General features: G+C 38.6%; 1 protein-coding gene across 1 annotated transcript in view; it reads right to left on the bottom strand.

Annotated features, from left to right (window-relative positions):
* Positions 1–20189, bottom strand: part of LOC139732478 (uncharacterized) — a 221529-nt gene that overhangs the window by 22315 nt on the left and 179025 nt on the right. The window contains exons 14-15 of the mRNA XM_071643340.1: positions 15966–16747; positions 4965–4983 (exon numbers count right to left, since the gene is read on the bottom strand). Of these exons, the coding sequence (XP_071499441.1) occupies positions 4965–4983; positions 15966–16747 (801 nt within the window). The remainder of the gene's footprint in view (positions 1–4964; positions 4984–15965; positions 16748–20189) is intronic.

Here is a 20189-nt window from a genome sequence, read left to right as displayed (position 1 = left end):
AGATAATGTGGACATCTGCATGAACTATAAATAATCTGTGCACTAGGATTTCAATATCTAACTATGTCAGATACAATGATTATTTCTGAATTATAGCATTCCTCTGCCAGCTTATTTGTGAGGTGGATAAGCAATTCCACTGTACATGCAATATTTCATATCCCTTTGCATGGGTGTTTCTTACATCCACTCAGCAATGTAACTTTGAGGGATTCCACATTTTGCAAAGAACTTGTTTGTCTATCACATTTAGAAATAGGTTTCATGCTAATGGAGCTATTTTCAGAAATCTGTGAAGCAGACTTGTATCATATTCCTTTTAAAACACTTGTTCAAAATCAAATTTGGCCATCGGTGACTTCCCATAAGTCTTGTTCGATTCTGGGTGCATGTTGGCAGTACACGAGTCTGGTACAACATCAATGATAAGGTGGAGCTATGTTTGATTTTGTCCTTTCTCCCGCCCTGGTGCATCCATCTACATACACTCTTGCCTGTAAGTGCATGGAGACTTGTAAGTTTGACTGTTAAGGCCACCGCACACTATATGACTTTCGGTCGAATGACAAAGTGACTTCGCATCTGAAATAAACAAGCATATTGATTCAGAGGCTAATGTGATTTACTTCGGATCCAAAATTTGTCAGTCGTGCAACCGAAAGTCATATAGTATGCAGCAGCCTTAAGACAACAAGGTTTCAGTTGTATTCAATGCCGTATTCAGTGCTCTGTGAGGGGACTTATTTCATATTTCAGTGTCTAAGCACTCTGTACACTAAACATGCTTAGAAATATGTTGCACAAACACAACCACGTATAAGCTCTTCCATAAGTCTCGACCCCCCCCCCCCCCCCCATAGTCTCCTGGTTGTATATGCCTCATACATGCATCAATGGGAACAGGGCAGGGCCCCCCAGAACAGTAGCTTGCATACATCCAGATTGAGGAAGGGGAAATTAGGAGTCATGAATGAGTTAGGGCTTGCACGTCTATTAGCCCGAGGGATTAGTCAATGAGCTGGGGGAAAAAAAGAAAACCCAAACCAAAGTTTGACAAGAGTTGAGAGAGGAGGCTGCCAGTCTTTCAGCGGGATAACAGTCAATAACTGTTGAAATATCACATAGCTTTGAATGAGAGGAATGGGAATATGAAGAGGGCTAAATCGGAGTCATTGAGTCCAGGGGTGTGTGTTTGTGTGCGTGTGGGGGATATTGATATGATTTTGTACGTCTTATTCTCTTATAATCTACAGTTCTATTTCTTTTTTTGTCCCTGTAAGCATGCTGTTATTGGAACAAACTATAGCTTTTTATGCATCCTTCCTTTGTAAAGGAAGGGTACTAGATCTCCCAGATTTTATTGCAGGGTTGCATTTCTTTACATAGTTAACTGCAAGATGAAAGCACATCTCATGCTTTAATAGAGACAGCCTCAATGTCTTAATAGTGAGTACATAACAAAGTAACAACTGTTCATTACTGTCAAATGTACTGTAAACGAAGTGAGTACATGAGCGCTTTAACACCTGTAGGGTATAATGTGTAGCCAAACAACAAGAGAAATGATGGTTAAAAATGTGATGAACATAACACATGTGCAAAAAGAAAAAAAAATGCGCAGCTGACAATACTCATGTGACAAGGTTTGTCTGAAGGGTAAGTGTCACTTAATGGCACTGTTGGAAACTCTTCTTGAAAGGTATACAGCCTATCAGTCGCAGTGTTGGTGCAAAGACAATATTCGCTTCCTGCGTTTTGAAGGTCAAAACCTTTGACAAGCTGTCTGTTTAGTCCTCTGCAAGCAGGGGGAGTGCTAAGTTATTAATGGGTACAGTGTGGGGATATCTCCTATATCTATTTCCAAAAGAAGACTACAAATAAAGACCATACAATCAATCAACATCCCAATCCAATGGTTCTTGGTTCATCCGCGATGTATTTGACATTATTTACTTTGTGATATTAAAATCACTGGAAATTTACTACAGACGTGAGTTAGGAAAACATAAAGAAAATCTTTAGATTTTCACTCTGATCATTCTGTTAAAGCATACTCAGTTAGGAAGAATTCTCTTGGAAAGTACCTCTGTTTCTTGTAGAGCACAAGGACTGAGTACATTCATATGTACTTGTCATGTATAATCTTTGGTATGTATAGATAAACTGATAGTTGGCTTCAAGAGCGCTGAGTAGCAGAGCATACTTTTGCTTCTCACACAGCATTTTCATTTATCAGGCTTGACGCTTGCCTTTTAAAGTGTCGCCAACACAAGATTAACATCTTTTAAACGATTTTTTCGACGACTTCCTATCTCAAAATTTTCCCCAAGGTGAGAGAAGAAGAGGCCCATGGCTTTTTGCCAAAGCAATTCAACCCCCCCCCTCCCAACAACAAAAGCCCTCATGATGTATGCTTACTGTGAATATCCTTTCAACATTACGTATAATAAGCATTTGTGCAATGCATGGAGTATTCACCAAATGTCTGATTTACCTCCTTTGCATACACATACACATCATCGCCTGAGAGCCAGAAGGCCGCTACTGCGTTCTAAAATTCAAGCGTAAATAAAAACAAAACAATCAATTTTCATAATTAATTAATTGATAGTGGGTAGATTTATAAGCACTGTTCCATATATAGGGTAAGCACAAGACACCCACTTTGTGGTTTTAATTTCTAACAATTTACCGAAAATGAAAACAATCTGAAATCGACACTAAGATGTACAGGAGATTGAGCTCTACAACAATATCTCAATACCCCCCCCCCCCCCCCCCCCAGTGCAATAAAAAAGCCCTTGTGGTTCTCAGTTGACGATACATATTTTAGCAACTCACTCACTGCTAAGCAACTGCTACATCAACTTCCCAGAAGTTTCCCCCCCGTGACATCTGTTTGAATGTCTTCCAGCAACTGTTCTTACAGTTTGAAGCCGATCTCTCAAGAGTGCAGCAACAGCCTCTTTCCTTCATATCCCACAAACAATGATGACGTTCAAAATACTTGTCTGTACTCATGTGTACAATACGTAACACAAGGGGTAATCACATTGTTTAACCCTTACTGTGCTTGTCCAATAAACAGAGATACCTAATTCCCTTAATTCCTATAGTGCCACCATAGCCTCCCTGTTCATCTTATGGACATTATTTCATGGCTGAGTGGACTGGTTTACAATTAGATCACGTTTGGAGGAAAATTTTCTGAATGCTGATAAAATAACATGGCAAGTTACAGCTATAAGTGACTGGACACATAAAAAGTGTTAAATCATTTCATCAACGACAAAAGTAAATACATGGTAAGCAAAGATGAAGGTGGAGAGTTTCTGATTTCACAGTGAGTGTTTCTAAAATGTAGGCTATTCAATATGGCCATGATGACTGTATTGCAATGAAGAGAAGGGGTTAATTTCCATATCAGGACATGGTGTACGGATTGGGCGAAATTATGACACAAAGCATTAAAAGAAGAAAATAACATTCAAATTTTTTCTTTTTTAAATTCACACATTGGGATGCATCGAACCAAAGATCACAGCTACAATATGAACTAACAAAAGTATACTTTGTATTATGCATTACTTTTTGTTTGACGGAAATAAAGTTTGATTGAATGGAATTGAATTGAAATTGAATTGAATTGGAATGGGAAACAGCACAGATGAAGTACACTTATGCAGCTGCACGACAGCAAGGTATGCTTCGTTACAGGAAATGTCTACACTATGACACCGACTACATACAGTCGTGAGTCATTTTCCTCTTCACAATTGACGTAACCATTGCAAAATGCTGAGTCTGATACATTTGCATGCTCCAAATAGTAATTGGGAGACAGTGTGCAGTTGGCCATATCCTTTGGGCATCCTAAACACACCACATTATAGATTTCAATAACAGATCAAGAGCAAAAAAAAAAACAAAAAAAAAACAAACAAACAAACAAATAAACAATCTTGTCTTTCTGAAGCATCTCAACTGAATCCCAATTTTGTCGTCATCTCTGCTACAGACAAATAAAACTAGATCAGAGCCATACATTAGTATGGTTGGGTTTTGGCAGCCAGCTTCAAAAGTGTTCCGATTCTGCCAGGTAGTGGAGATAAACTTGAATATGGTCCAAAATCAAAATGGTAAATCTCACATAAACACTTATCATCCTTATAGTCTGTTCCTGTTTTCTACCAGTGTGCAATGTTAACCACAGACGTTTTGGCTAGGGGCTGCATTGTATGCAGATGATGTTTTTACGATTTCCTACACTCTCTGCAAATAAATTCTATTGTATTTAACATCTTTGGATTAATTCCTTTATCAGTGATTATGTGAAACAAAGTGATCACAAAACAATAAAACAATACCTCTGAAGGGGAATGAAACCCAAATAATATATGTGCATTGAGTGGTTTAAGCAATGTTAGTACGTTAGTAGAACACATCAGTGAAAGTTTGAGGAAACTCAGACAATCCATTCAAAAGTCAAAAAATTGTCAAGTTTTGGGGCAGCCATTGCTGGATGAGAAGAAGACTACTACAGTTTGAAATGTCACACATAGAAAATGATATAAAGAAAACATGAAGAGAACTATACAATCCATTTAAAAGTCACAAAATTTCTAAGTTTTTGTGCAGCCATTGCAGGATGAGAAGACTACTGCAGTTTGTAATGTCATATACAGAAAATGATAACATAAAGAGAATTCCACAAAACTTTATTATTTAAGAAAAGTACGCGGTCCTTTGACTTGTTCCTGACATATGTTAAAGTCTAATACCATTTCAACTTCTTTCTTAACAAGGTAAGTCAAGTGCTCTGACATTATGCTAGAAAAGTGGAAATATCTTGAATTTTCTTGATATTTTCTTGATATTGTTGCCCATACATGCCATCACAAAACATAGTAGCCTTCTCATTCAGTGATGGTGGTCCCAAAACTTAATAAATTATTAAAGGGAACGTATAGTTTTGGTCGAGACCTGATTTCAGGTTTCTAACATTTTTTGATTAGATAATGAGAAACCTCTTATGAAATATGAAAGAACATGTAATTCTATGAGGAATTCAACATTTATTTGATGAAAATTGGTTTTGAAATGGCTGAGATATCCAAAAAAGAGCGATTCTGATAAAGTGTGGGACCCACACTTTATTACGATCGCTTTGTTTTACTTTGTTTTTGGATGTTTCAGTCATTCCAAACCCGATTTTCATGAAATAAACTTTGAATTCCTTTTAAAATGGTATGTTCTGTACTATATCATAAGTGTTTTCTTGTTATCTCACAAAAAGTTAAAAGCCCAATTCTCATCTCCACCAATACTGTACCATCCCTTTAACTTTTGAGCGGATTACCAGATTTCCATCAAACTTTCACTAATATTTCTGCTAATGATGCTGCATTCACTCAATGCACAAAATGTTTGGGATTTATTCTCCTGTAACATCACTCATCTCTTTCCTGAGAAAAGAAAATCAATCAGACATACAAACAAATTGCACGGATGGCACATAAAAGCAGAGGTACTATTTCTGAGGTGACACCCACAACAATTGCCAGTCTGACTTGGGGATATTATTGTTAATTCCAAATGACCTGTGCTAAATGCATTTGAGCTGTTGGGGGTGTTATATTTCAATCCGTAAACAACTGTCATGACTGTGATACTTCAGTAATTAACACTAAATAGATGTCGCTTGAAATGAAGCAACAATCTCAATCAACCTTCTTTTCTATATTTCATGTCATGTTATGGATTACATGTGTAAAGGGAGAAAAAGGTGATAAATCAGTGCATTCTATCAAATGTGGTTACGAAGACAGAAAAATTGTGAGTCACTATACACCAGAATCACGTAGAAAAGCACTAATCCCACTTTGTGCTAATTCCGTTCCACAGATTCCTTTGTGAATCTTTCAATTGCAAGAAACTGTTCGTCTTGGCAAACCAAGCGGCTGAATCAGATAGAGAAAAAAAAACCCAACAACAACACAATCAAGACTCATCTAAAGCAACTCAGATGCGTGATTCATTCACGTTTCCTATTTATAGCTGCCAACATTTGACTGTTGCTTTCCTGCCAATTCGTGATCTGGGGAAAACTGAATGACTCTCGGTGGCACTCAGAGAACCATGGAAGCATAACAATTGATACACCGCACTCATGGTCAACACCGGCAAAGCTCTGCAAAGTTAACATTTTTGAAGTGTAAGTTCTCAAAGTTTTTTCAAAACTTCCCACAAACTTCTCTTGAGACTTCCAACTAAAACTTGGGAAATTTCCCAAACATCTGCAAATCTTCTCGAAGTTTAATTGTGTAGTGTGAACACTTGCAACTGAAATTTTGCACGTTTGTCATGTGACCAGTCTGCTACCTGCAAACTTCGCGAAGAGCTCGCAAAATTAAACTTTGAGAAGTTTTGCCAGTGTGACTGCTGCTTGTGCTTCATGAGAGAAAAAGAAATAGAGAGAAAGAGAGAGAGAAAAGGAAAAAAACAACAACAAAACTTGCATGCATAATTGTAAGTGCACACAGAAATAGTGCCCATTTTATTGTAATTTGATATCTTTTACCTGATCTCCAACATGGTGAGATCTTCCTTTCAAATGCATTACTCATCAAAAGAAGAGATCTTTTATCAGGAAGAAATCTCAGTTCCCTGTCATTGTCATTCTTTTTTGATATTCCTGCTAATGAGCTGGTTGTTTCATCTAGTGTGATAATCTAATTCATGACTGCATTTCATTTTTTTCTTGCACAGAGGACTTTTCTAAACATCATCCATCTGTAAAAACAAACCAAAACAAAGACCAAAACAAACAAAAACAAAAACAAATACAGACAACGACCAAGAACAAATCACATCCATAAACAAAGCTTTTCAATTGCCCCTTAGTCTATTGTAAATCTAGATCTGGTGTTGAATTGGTCTCTTCAAAATCTTATAATGTTTGAGATATCCTTTCCATCCATACAAACTGTGATCACATTTTGACATTTTGCTTCCTTCCTTCAACAAATTGCTTATTGAAGAGAAATTATGGGGATATTAGTAACACCTTATCCACTGTTCATGTGACAATTTAAAAATGACAAATTTGTGCTTTGGCAGACTTTAATGCTCTGAGGACAAGCACTTTTACTGGCCTGACTCTATAACCACTGCCCTTTCCTTTCCTATACCCCTGAGGACTAGCCCCAAACCATTAGCCCTCTTCCTGAATAAAAACAAAGCAAAGTACTATCCCCACCCCAGTCTTGCCTTGCTACAGATGGTATCAATGTAGCAGCTGTTGTTGGAGGCAGCTCTGGTTGAATCACAGTTTATCGATATGGGTAAGGAACTGAAAGTTGGTAGATTCTGCTCATGCACCTCACTCTCACCCGGTGGGTGGTGAAAGGGCGAGCCTTGCTCACTCATCTTTTGACCTACTTCATCTTCCTTAAAAACTCTGCTCCCATCTTGCTGGCAGCCTTGTACCCCTTTCCTGTGCCTCTAATTATAGTACTGGATGGCTGGTTGGGTGGGGGCATGGGGAAGGGTAAGGGATGACAAGGAGAGGGCAGGAGGGGGTGGGGTTGCCAGGGGAAGATCAAGTTCAATTGAGAGGGATGGTAAGGAAAAGAATGAAGGTTGCTTCCAGTATGCCCATGGAGGTGATTAGGAAAGGCTGTTGAAGATTATATAATCTCACCGGTGTTAACTCCTAATGACTTGGATTTTGGTAGGTGAATGAATAGGGACTTTTATGTTAGTGCACAAATGTAGTGGCTGGATGGCTTTAGTGATGACCATGATGATTGTTCAAGCCTTACTTTAATAGCACTTTCAAAAATAGGAACTGTCCGAAAATTTGAGATTACCTCATATGTGTTTTTTAAAAAATATATACTCTTTTGGTTACTCGATGATGATGATGATGATGATGATGATGATGATTATGATATTAATGATGATGATGATAATAATGATGATGATGATGATGGTGATAGCAATGATAACTTTATCGCAATCATCATAATGCCATCATAATCATAATCAGCACTATGATATTTAAGTTCTGTACTATTCCTTTTAGGGGGAGGGTAGAAGAAGGGAAAATTGAGGACAAATGGAAAAAGTAGACAGGCTGAATTTAGAGAATTAAGGGTGAAAACTGATCATAATGTGTACGGAGACAGAGACAATAATTAGGATGTGCTTTAGGAATGGGATTACGGAGTGTTGATAGGAAAATAACACAAGTAAAGTTCAATGCCATACAGAAAAAAAAAAAAACCAGATTAAGGATCAGGGCAAGCAAGGGCAAACCGGAAGCAACAACGCAACTGAGCAAAACAGAAGATGGATAGAAAGAGAGGGAGAGGGTTGATAATGAGATAATGATGCCGACGAGAAAGATGATGAGGGCACAAAGGAAGACGTCGCAGGCGGAAGCTAGAGCAGAATTTTGGCAAAACCCCAGAGCAGAAGTGTATGGTTGTTTGGAGGTATCCGTAGCTTTGAGGTGGATTGGAAGGAGCAAGATGAAAAGAAAACCAAAAAAAAAAAAAAAAAAAAAAAAGGAGAGGAGGAGGAACCCGGGTTATTCAAAATGGAATGGATAAAAATAGTGGAGTATGAAATAAACAGCAGAGCTGAATTGACCGGATAAAAAAACAAACAAACAAACAATGCAAAGATGTTGCTACACAGCGTATCAAGGGTAACAGGATGTATTCCAAAATCATGCATGCAAATCTCATTTCTCCTTACTGAACCCCCTAAAATATCATGTATAATGGTGTCTCCAATACAAGGCTAATGCAAAAAAAAAAAAAAATGTTGAATAGGGACTTGCTTGCATAAATGATAAAAAAGGGAAAAAAATGTTCTTTAGCACTACATAACCGACAAACTTTGTTTCAGAACACTAATCCTAACCAGAAAAGTCTTAAAAGTATGACGGCTGGGCAGGCAAACCCATCAAGCATAAATCATTTCTATTTCCTGTGACGAGATGCTCGACTATGGACGTCATAACAATTGAGGTCATTATGCACCCGTCCAACATCACCACCTGTGGCTTCTGGCAGGACAAAAAAAAAAAAGAGAGCAAAACTTATAGGCGTGTCATTCTTTGGCTCTCCATAGTCCCCTGTTACCTAGACGCTAGTCAGAACTTCACAATGACGTATGCACCACTTGAGCCAAATGATTACAGTAATCCATGCTGACACTGGACCCGGTCACTTTGTAAAGGAACAGGTGAACACTGACCTATCTCACCCCTGAGATTCAACCACAGATACCTGTAGCAGCTGAAAGGGTGAGGGTGCAAAACTATATGTCTTTGTTCTAAAAATGAACTGCCAAGCATGACTGCCACCATCACAAGCATCTCAAATAATTCAAACTTTTCCATACAATGCCCAATGGGACACAAACAAATAAATGTCAGATCATGGAACATGCCCCTCCCTAGTCATGTTCACCCATTTGCTCTTATCCTCATTTGCAAGGTATATTTTAAAAACTCTTACAAAAACATTGACATATAACTTTCTTTTTGCTCCAACTCTTTGTAATTTCCTAAATATTCTGTCATGAGATTCCCTTCAGATTGATATATTTCTTCCAATGTCATCATGTCTGTGACTGATGCCAAAATAAATCTCAATAACCTGATATGATTTTTGCAGGGGTTTGTGCAAAAAAAAGAAGAAAGAAATCCCTTGGAAATTTGAAAGTCAGGGTTTAGCAACTGCCATTTTCTATTCATCACAAGGACAATACTGGGATGTTGATCAGAAGTGAGTTTGTATGAAGGAAGTGCTGTTGCATCGCATCTGACACCGGAAGAGACTTTTGTCCTACCCTCCGTCCCCCCCCCCCCCCCAATCTTTCAACAAACAACCCCCCGGAGTACCATCATGCTGTACACTCCAATGTAGCTGAGAACTCTAGTTAACAGACACAAAATGCACTGAATGTTTGCTACTCTTTGTCCTCTGAGGGTATCATAGCCACTACCACCATCACCACCACCACCACCATCATAATCATTATCATCGTCATCATCACCACCATCACTTCCATCATAATCATTAACATCACCATCATCATCATCATCATCATCATTGCTATCATCAACTGAAAGAGGTATTGTACACCCAATCTATATCATGATTACCACTATGGCCCTACATATAACGTGAAGTGCATTGAATTACAGAAATTGGATCATGAGTTGGAATTTTAGGGAGGAGGGACAGAAAGAGAATGATACAGACAAAAACAGATTGATATATAAAGAGAGAGAAAAAGAGATGGAAAGAGATAGAAATGGATAAAGAACAGAAAAAAGTCAGAGCAGAGTCATAGGTATAAAGAAAAACAACTTCTCTTCTGTCTTACAAGGAGAGAAATATGGATTAGGAATGAGTAAAAAAAAAGAAGAAGACATAACCTGCTCATCTTCGGTTTTCCCCTAAAATTGTTTTTGACAGACACGAATGACTTTGGGTCTTCCCATAGCCATTCAATGTAAGATTAGAGCTAAAATTAGAATGAATCGAGGTCTTTGGGAAGGGTGATATTGCCTTGCCACTGGTTTAAAAAAAAAAGGAGAGAAAGAAAAAAAAGAGAAGGTTTAGGCTAGACAGTATAAATTTTGATGACCTGTTTTGACATGACGGTACTGAGCCTCCAGCTGAGGTGGAAGAAAACAACAAACTTCGCAAGCCACGGCTAATTGGTCTGGATGACATAGGATCACAAGACGGTTAACTTCTCATCAAAATTGTCCCACAGGGCAAAAGCCCTTGGTTTGATCCTACCTCTTTAATAATTTTACAAGCACCTGATAAGCTATGAGTCCTACAAAAAAAAAAATGCATTTCAGAAGAAAGTATACTTTTTGTGTATGACTTGATGCAATTTGTAAGTACCTATGAGCAAATAAATAATGAATGATCACAGAGGCTGCTCTCCTTTTCTTTACATCTACTATAGAAAACTGTTCTGATATTTTATGTAGATTTTGTTCCCTACTGGTGCTATCATTCATGTTAGAACAGAACTATACACATATAGTTATTGACTTCTATCTTGTAATAATGCCTCCAGTGACACTTCGTGGCGGAGGCATAAAAACTAACGCAAAAAAAGGGCTCAGTTTGCCACATTTTAACTCTGATAATTCAAAACCTCAACACAACTTTCATACCCTGAACACATCTGGTGCCTGCATGCACATGGGGAATTTTAGAAAGCCGAGTTCAGTCACTGGTAAAATCTACTTTAAGAATGGCACACAGTAAAACATTTGCTTCGCAGAAATCTACTTATGAAAATCTCCTGTTAATGAGGTTTTAAACTACACAACCACAACTTTCTTTATAACTTTTATGATTTCTTCATCTATTTCCATATCTGCATATCCTTGTTTTCTTTGCATGCATTGCCAGCCTAGGTCTGAAGATGACACATGGTACCTGAAGGGTGGTGAGAATTTTCACTGTGAAGTACCAATACATCTTGCAGTTCTATGAGAAAGCATAATTGCACATTACCTAATAGTATGTGTCTCTGGATCCATTCAATATCTATCTTGTTGTCCCAAGATGAGGATCTATTTGACCAGTTACATATGATGATTTTTTTTTAAACCACATACTGCAGGATATGTCACATCTCCAAAAGCCAGCCATGATCATCAAAAGCTTGAAATGTATCAATTTCTATGTGAGATTTTGAAAAATTTTTCATTAGGACTACAACCAGCAGGATGTTATAAGCTGCAACTCAACCATGCACATCACTCTTCCCCTAAATTAAGAAGATCTTTCTGATGTTCTCTAAAATGGTTGCCAAGAATACATGCTTATTCATTGTACTCTCCATTTCTCATTCGCATTCAAAATATTTCTTGCCTTAACTTGATCCTTCCAAGTTCTATTACTTCAAACTGCTCACTTTCTTCAACAGATTTCACAAAACTACTTGCAAAAGAAAATTAAATCAAACATCTGACTAGTATGTATAATTAAAGATTTCATTTTGACTAATCAATGCACTCAACAGCCTCCTGTAAAAAGGTTATGTTATACAATCTGTTAGAACAATGTAATGCTTTGTATATGATATGCCAAACAACACAGGGGGGAAATGGAAAAAAGAAGAAAAGAAAAGGAAAGCACAATCTACCCCCAGGCCCCCTGTAACTAGGAGAAGATTCTCACACAATGACAAGTCTATCTTTAGCGGCAGCTCTCGACAATTGCTTGGGCTCATCACACGCATACAATAAGTCTGTATTGGATCCACTCACTGCAATACTAGGAAGTGGTTTAAAGGCAACATGACAACAATTAATGAAGGAAAATAGAATAGAATTTCCCCTTTTTCGTTGCTTGTTACTTTGTTTCTTTTTTGGGCTGTGTGATACACTGTTTTCTGTTTTTGTCTGAACAACAGTAAGTTGTGTAGAACATATTAAAAGGGAATTTTGGTTATGGTTTCATTGCAGAAGCCACAAAAATAATGTGTGTGAAAGAACTCCACTGCACGCTCATTTCAAAGGTAACACTTATATCCCAAGCTGTGCTATTTCACATGTATCAATCATCAAAATTTACTCAAAATGGTTCCAGACTCTGCAAATTTATGCATATTCTGAGATTCTATGAATTAGTAACAAATTTCACAAGCACTCATTGTTGTTGTTGTTGTTTGTCCTATAGTATTGGTAACATCAACCCTTTGCATGTAACATATGTCTGGTAATAAATACAAGTACATTTGGTATGATGAGGAATATGGGGGTATATACAGTGACTATGACACCCCTCCCTGTAAAAAAAAAAATAACCAACATATAATAAATGAGTAACACTATCAAAAAAAAGATGTTTATAGTTTTTATGAATTCAAATTTTCTCCTGAGTACTCATTTGGACAAAAAGTGGCAGGGTATTTGATAGGATTATAACATTTACTTGTCCTCATGGATGTATACACTGAAATACATTAGGGGAGAAACCATGATTACAACAGAGTGTGTTTCGACCATAGCACATACTGTAGGTCCTAACAATAATGTATCAAGGGGGAAGTGGCCAATAATCACTCCGGCTCCATGCATACGATATTTCCCCCCCCCCCCCCTGTCACGCCCCCACTATCCCCTCCCCCATGACACTCGGTCCGTCACCCTAACAGACTTGAACTTCCATACCTTTCCTGCTCTTAACACTTTCAAAAAGGTATTGTGCCGCTATTCAGCAAAGGAGAAAAAAAGACCAAAAAAACAACAACAAAACAATGAAAGAGAAGAACTATCTCAAAAATAAAAATAAAAAGAGAAATTAATGTGCTTTATGTTTAATCGCAATAATTGACGCTTGAATTTACAGTCACTTGCAAAGAGATACTAGTACAGTGGAAATACTGGGAGAGGAGTTTTGCATGGTGGTGGAAACCACAGATCATAAGTAGCATACAGATTATTATATCCACAAACTGTGTCTGTTATAATCTAGCATAACCACATCATCGCCCCATCAAATTGGATGAGTGTGGCATAAAACGAGGGACAAAAAGAGGGGGAGAACGAAAAGAGGAGCTCTACGTTTTTGTTACCATATCTCAAAGTTTTCATTTCCCTACATAAAGCCAGAATTAACCTGAGATTTATTACAAGGCGACATGGAACAAAAACAGTATGTATTTTCCAAATAGGGTCACTCAGAGTATGAACATAAAGGGCTTCCTGGGTATGGGAACCATGTTTCACATGCAAGGACTAACAGCAGTAAATCACATGGATTTTGTTAAAGTCTGTCAAAAGTACACAAAATGTGAGATGAAAATGTTTGAGTTTTGTCTCTCTGTCTTCTTAACCTCAACGTCATAATCATACAACCATTGAAATCTACAAGAGAATGGTGAAAATCACTTGATTCATGAGAATGATCTTTGGATAAAATATGATTTTATATATTACATTGCAGCATGTAGGATTGCTGATAATGAGAATCAAATACATGCACCCAATTCATATTTACGATTATGATTACATGAGGGGGAAAAAGTATTCTGCAAATTAGAAATCAAAGGTTCCAGTGAAATGGAGAGAAGGCAACTTTCATGTGTACTTTATCGATATATGGCATGGTAAACTGTCCACAATTTATTACAAGAATAAATTGTCTAATTTTGGTTCATGTCAAGCACATGCCAACCTATCATCACTAAAATTATCCAAAAATATGAAGCGTCATGTTCTACAAACAAAAAAGCCTGGTAATACCACACATCATGATGATCTACCTTAAACTTACTGAGTTTTTGAAAGCACTTTGATTTCTTTGTCACATGTAATATTACTGTACTTCATGGAGGGCTGATATTAGAGATCATAAATACATATGTAGAATAATCTGTGCAATCATCCTGTAGAAAGCCTCTTCCCTATTACAAAAATAAGTTTATAACACAGTATGCTGTAAAAGCATTAAAAATGATAATACTCTAATCAAAACTGCTTGTTTACACTGTAGAGATTATGCTCTTCTTTAATCTGCTGAAAATAAATCATTTTATATCTGAAGGTGTTTATTCTCTTATACACATCTTGATGTCAGTGCTTGCCTCAAATACTGTATATGCCATGTATTTCACAGGATTTTTACATTCATGAATGTAGCAGGTCGGGTGCTATTTGCAAATTTAGCACCATGTAAAAATACCAACTCTGATCCTTACATAAATGCGACACACATGAGTACAGTTCTTCGCTCATTTCTGTATACTCCACAATTTACCCACTTGCAAATTTGTTGAGACAGTACACAGATCAGCATCACACACACTGATCAGTTTAAAGATGGCCACCAGTATTAATCACTACAAATCAAATTGGAGAAACAAACTTACTGAGTGTGGGGGGGGGGGGAGGGAATATTCCCTTTTTTTTTCTTTTCAGTTTTACATCTTGGTGTGACCCTTAAAGCTTGAAATTGGCAGTGACGCAAATAGCTTCATGGGAGACGGCATAACAAATTGAATCTTTGTGTCTCCAAGGTTTCGGCAGAGGAAGTAGCCGAGGCTCTGAGTTGGTGCCCCTATGAACACTTGCTGATAAAAATATATTTCCTGCTGTGAACTGGGGCAACCATTTAATTTTTTTTTTTTCATTAAAAAAATATACATTCATCATTTTGAAGGCAGTATCCCTTGTTTGTTATCATATCTGTTGAGCTCACATCACTGATAAAAAAAATCCCTGGCATACATTTTAGATTTCAAACGCTATTCAAATATCAAATAAACAATGTGAAAACAGAATTCTAGGCATAAATGCCAACCAAATCTGCTGTTTACATCACACTTAAAAGCAAAATAAAATCAGAGGAGAATGTTTTCTTCACTTAGAATCATTTACTATAAAAGCAAACATTCATGCTTGGATCAAGATGCAAGCAAATGTGACATGCAAGCACTGCATAATTCAACCTTTCACAGAAGATTTGTGAAATTATTCCTGTGTGATTCCTATATGCCAACAGAGCACATATGCAACAAAACTACAGCGTTATATATGCAGGTCTCTGAAGTAATATGTAATATAACTGTTAATGGTTACTTGCAGAGTCACACGGTATTCGTATTCCTTGGCTCAATACCTTCAAACACTGGCTTCCACTCTCGCCCTGAGGACTCTTGAGCAGCCCAGTAGAATTTTTTTCTTCATGCAAGAAGATGAGAGGTTTTAAGGATGATGCATGTGCCAAGAGGAGTCATACACCTGAGCATGCCAAAGATGACATGCAGATGATGTAGATTCATTCAGAGGAGACAGGAAAGATGTCTCCGAGGCGACATCCACATGTGCGGTGGTCCTGAACCATGCTTGCAAAGCAAGGAGTCCATGCTATGGCATAATCCACCTTACCTGCTGGTATCCTGTTATTCACCGGCGTCTCTTCACCCTCCGCATCCTTGTTCTCCACCGCCTCCTCCTCCTCCTCCTTCAGTTCGCTGTCTGCTAGTTGCACTCGGGGGCTGGGCGAGACAGACGCCTGGCGGGGAGGGAGTGGAGGGGGGTCCTTTGTTTTACTGGACGAGGCTGACGAGGGGAACACCTTACTGATTGCCGCACTTGATTTGGAAGATTTGAAGGTCCTCCAGAAGCTCTGTGACGGGCTCTTGGTCTTCTTCGGTAACTGTGAGTTTGTGCTCGTGGCATATTTTTTGGCGGTACTGCTGGACTTTGCTGCATTGAACTTGTTCCGTAGCTCAACCTCTGCAGGATCGAATACTGATTGCCTTGGTGGTAATGGTGGAGGTACTTGGTTCTCCTCGCTGGGCGCTGGGGGCGCCTTTGAGAGATCTTGCTTAGGCAATGTGTCTTTGACTTTATTTTCGCTGCTTCCACGTACAGGGAGCGGTGGAGGCGATTTAAAAGTGAAGTTTCCCGTGGTAGCCGCGGCCTGCCACATGCGCCTCCGCAGCACTGGGGAGACGGATGCCGAGCTGAAGAGCTTTTCAAACTCCAACCGTTCGCTCGCATTGCCTGTCGGGATGAAGTGTGTGGGAGGCAGAACGGGTGACAGAGTTGGTGATGTGTTGTTGGTGGTGGTGTTGTTGGTGGTGTTGTTGTTGGTAGTGGTGGTGGTGGTGGTGGGTGTTGAGTTGTTGGGAGGGGGTGGGGGCGGAGCCCGCGCCGGCATCTTCTCCCGGATGGCAAAGCTGCGCTCTAGACAGAAACATCGGGACAAAGAGGCAACGGTATTATTTACAGAGAGGGGGGCCGGGGGCTACCTCACCATGCACATGCACTACGGAGGGACCACATAGCATGCACCACCTTTCTGAGGCCATTCAAGGATCTAGCTCTAACTGATTAAATTTAATCTCTCTATCTTCCTGTCCTCTAAAAAAAGAATGATTCACAACCTAAAATGTTTCACTTTAAATACCTTTATATGTACGCAAAGCATTATCTTCCTAAGTGTTAAATTTTCCAAAATGACCTTGAATGACCTCAAAGTTGGGCTTCAGAAAACTTTATTAAAGAGATGTGTGTCAAAAAAAGGTTATTTAAATTGCCAATCGCAGGCTTGTATAGCATCATTCTCAGAAAGAGCGTCCATCAAGGAGAGAAGAAGCAAACCAGAAATAGGAGATTGAGTCTAGAAGTTGAGCAAATGCCACAAGCAGCAGGGGTTGAAAGCAGGAATTTATTAACCCTTTCAAAGCAGACTCATCCGTACGCTAGATGATCTGTGTGCTTCAACCATGGCTAGTAATGAGTCAGTGGGTTAATGGACACTGGAAATGACTGCCAGGCTAAAATTAATATCAGAGTGACAGAAGGTGGATGCAGCATGATGGATAATATCCAAGCAAAGGGTCGGGTTTGTTTCATTCCATGTCTAGCATTTTATTACAGAAGGATCATTTGAAATCTGAGGTAATTTCTGCAAGAGTGCAGACATAAACAAATTTACCTGAAATCCCTATAAAAGAACTCAAAGCACCCAGATATTACAATCAAATGCAGATTATCTCCCTTTAGAAATGGAAGCACAAATGGCACTAACATGGTTCTTACAATAGATTCCCTCATAAATCTACACAATTTATATATTCATTCATAATTATATGATATCATATATAATTCATGTATTGTCAAATATATTACCTAAAAGCATTTGTTCAAGTCTTCCTTTTTTCAAACACTATCATTTCATAAATGTGTATGGCATTGATTTAGACATCACTGGATGGACAAATGACCTATTGGCCAAAAAATGTTTGCATTAAATTTCTAGCCAAAAGGTGCTATCTCCTTTCCTAGGAGATTATGATGGACTATGCAATAAATGTATTCTTCTTCATAGAGTCAGAAATTCATTAAGCAACGAGCATTTCAGAAATGATATCAGAATGCAGAGCAATTTGAGATGGATGTGAGAAGGAAGAGCAGCTAAAAGGGTGACAAAGAATAAGACAAAAAGAGAAGATTAGACAGAAGAAGTGTAAGTGGAATGACGAGTAAGAAAATGGATGACATATACCTATCTACCTGTGTGTATACCTACATCTCTCTCCCTCCCTACCTATCTATCCTTCTATCTATCCACCTATCCATCTATCTATCTATCTATTTATCTATCTATCCATCTATCTGTTGGTTTTTCTATCTATATATCTATCTATTTATCTATCTAATACCAATATATTCGCGGCATGAAAATTTTGCGAATTGGAGCCGTCAACCTTTCTCGCGGCAGTAAATTTTTGCGAATTGCCACTGGCGTCCAATTCATAATTGTAGGCAAGAACTTTCGCATGCATTTTAATTTTCGCGAATGTTGGGGCTCGCGAAATTCGTGATGTTAAAATGCACGCGAACATTCCTCGTTTTACAGTATCTATGAATCTAATGGTTTGTATATCTACATATCCCTACCTACCTATTTTTCCATCATACATTTTTCTGAATCTATCCATTGGGATCATTCCATATATCTTTTTAGCTATCTATATCTATCTATTCTGTACATAGTCACATTTTGTAAGCATAATGTACATCCTGCCAGACAGGCAGACAGATAAATACATTATATTTTCCCAATAATTAGTGCTCACGAGGGGACTGCAAGTTACAAGTCCTGCTTTTCAGGGGTCGCAGATTCCTTCTATTTCCTACAAATTTGTTTTGGTACAGTTAGAAAAGTCACAGTGTATAACTGCATTTTCATTCCTAGTATTTTCTTTTATTATAACGTTGCACTGATTTGTATAACTATGTACATAAAAATGATAACTGTAATCATACTTCCTTTCAAATGAAGATTAATGAAATGAAATAGGTGGGATAGATGAATAGATAGATGACTGAGTTACAGAGGACAAACCAGGAAAGGAGGTACCATGCAGATGTAGAGGGTGCTTTGAGTATCACCATTGTACCTCTAAATGGGAGTGGAGGTTGGTGGTGTGCATATTTGGGAGCGGGGCTGCACAGCCCGATGGTAGCCACGGCTGCATACATAAAGCCTCTTCCGAACCGGAACAGCGACGAAAAAACTAAGTGAGATCTACTATATCTTAATATGTATGCTATATCCACAAAACCAGTAATACTGTCCACTGACGAGACCATTAACGGATGATCCAAAACCACTGCCTGCTCTGTCGGAGGCAGCGGTAGCTCTCCTTGGCAACTCACTGCATATTTGGGGGTCTCTCTCCACCACAGAAAAACAAAACAACAACAAAAGTTACTCCGTTTAAATCTCCAAGGAATCCAAAAATATGCAATCAATGGGTCCACCCAGGAAGAAAAAACAATGTGGAAACTGCCAATAATTCTGGGTGATCTGTGATACTTTTCTACATTATTTCTCCCTCTTCGATTTGCAACAAGATAAACTTCAATTTGTTGGCTGCTCAGAAAATTTTTTGGCTGTTTACTTTCCCATTGCTATGGGAAGTAGGTCACGGTGGATGGGCAACCACTAAAATGTGACAGCTGCCCTTTTGCACGCAATGGACGGGGCAAAGTTGGGCCGCATATCAAGGAATATCCAAACTATGTTGAATGTTTCTGTCCAGTTGTAGAAATCTCTGCTTGTCACATGTTCCCCCCACTGCCTGCGCACGTTGGTTCTTCTGTGTATAAATCCAAAGTATTCTCAAAGCGCGTACAGTCCTTATGGGGAAGACAAGTGAATCCAGTCGATCTTGTCTCGTTGATTGGTGCCACTCCGGAAATTTCTCTCCCCTCATATGAAAATATTCCTCAATCCAATAAGTTTTGGGGCAGGTGCTGGAAAACAGAAAATTCAGCGGAACATAGTGCGACACAAGAAATTTGTTTATATCCAAATCAAAGAATCCAGGGCAATTCAACTTTCTCCTCCTATGTTCTATCTCAGTAGCAATGTGAAATCTCTTCTAGTGAAGAGCAAAGGAAAAGTTATTTCCCACAACACAGAGTTGATACTGCAAATGATAGCGTGTAAGACACAACACGTAAAAAGGGAGGGAATAAAACTTGTGCGTGCACACCATAGATGGCGCTATTAGCCACTCAACCTAAGTGATGGCCTGTGCGGGTTTGCCCCGTCTCACCGTCACAACGGGGGCGCGTGGTTGAGACGACTTGCGTCACAAGGAGGCGATCCCCC

Source organism: Diadema antillarum, unplaced genomic scaffold (genome assembly GCF_040938485.1).
Source record: "Diadema antillarum isolate AM-2024a unplaced genomic scaffold, OU_Dant_1.0 seq00000425_RagTag, whole genome shotgun sequence".
NCBI lineage: Eukaryota > Metazoa > Echinodermata > Echinoidea > Diadematoida > Diadematidae > Diadema > Diadema antillarum.
Note: the sequence above shows the minus strand (reverse complement) of the source record. Positions and strands in the feature narration are given on the sequence as shown.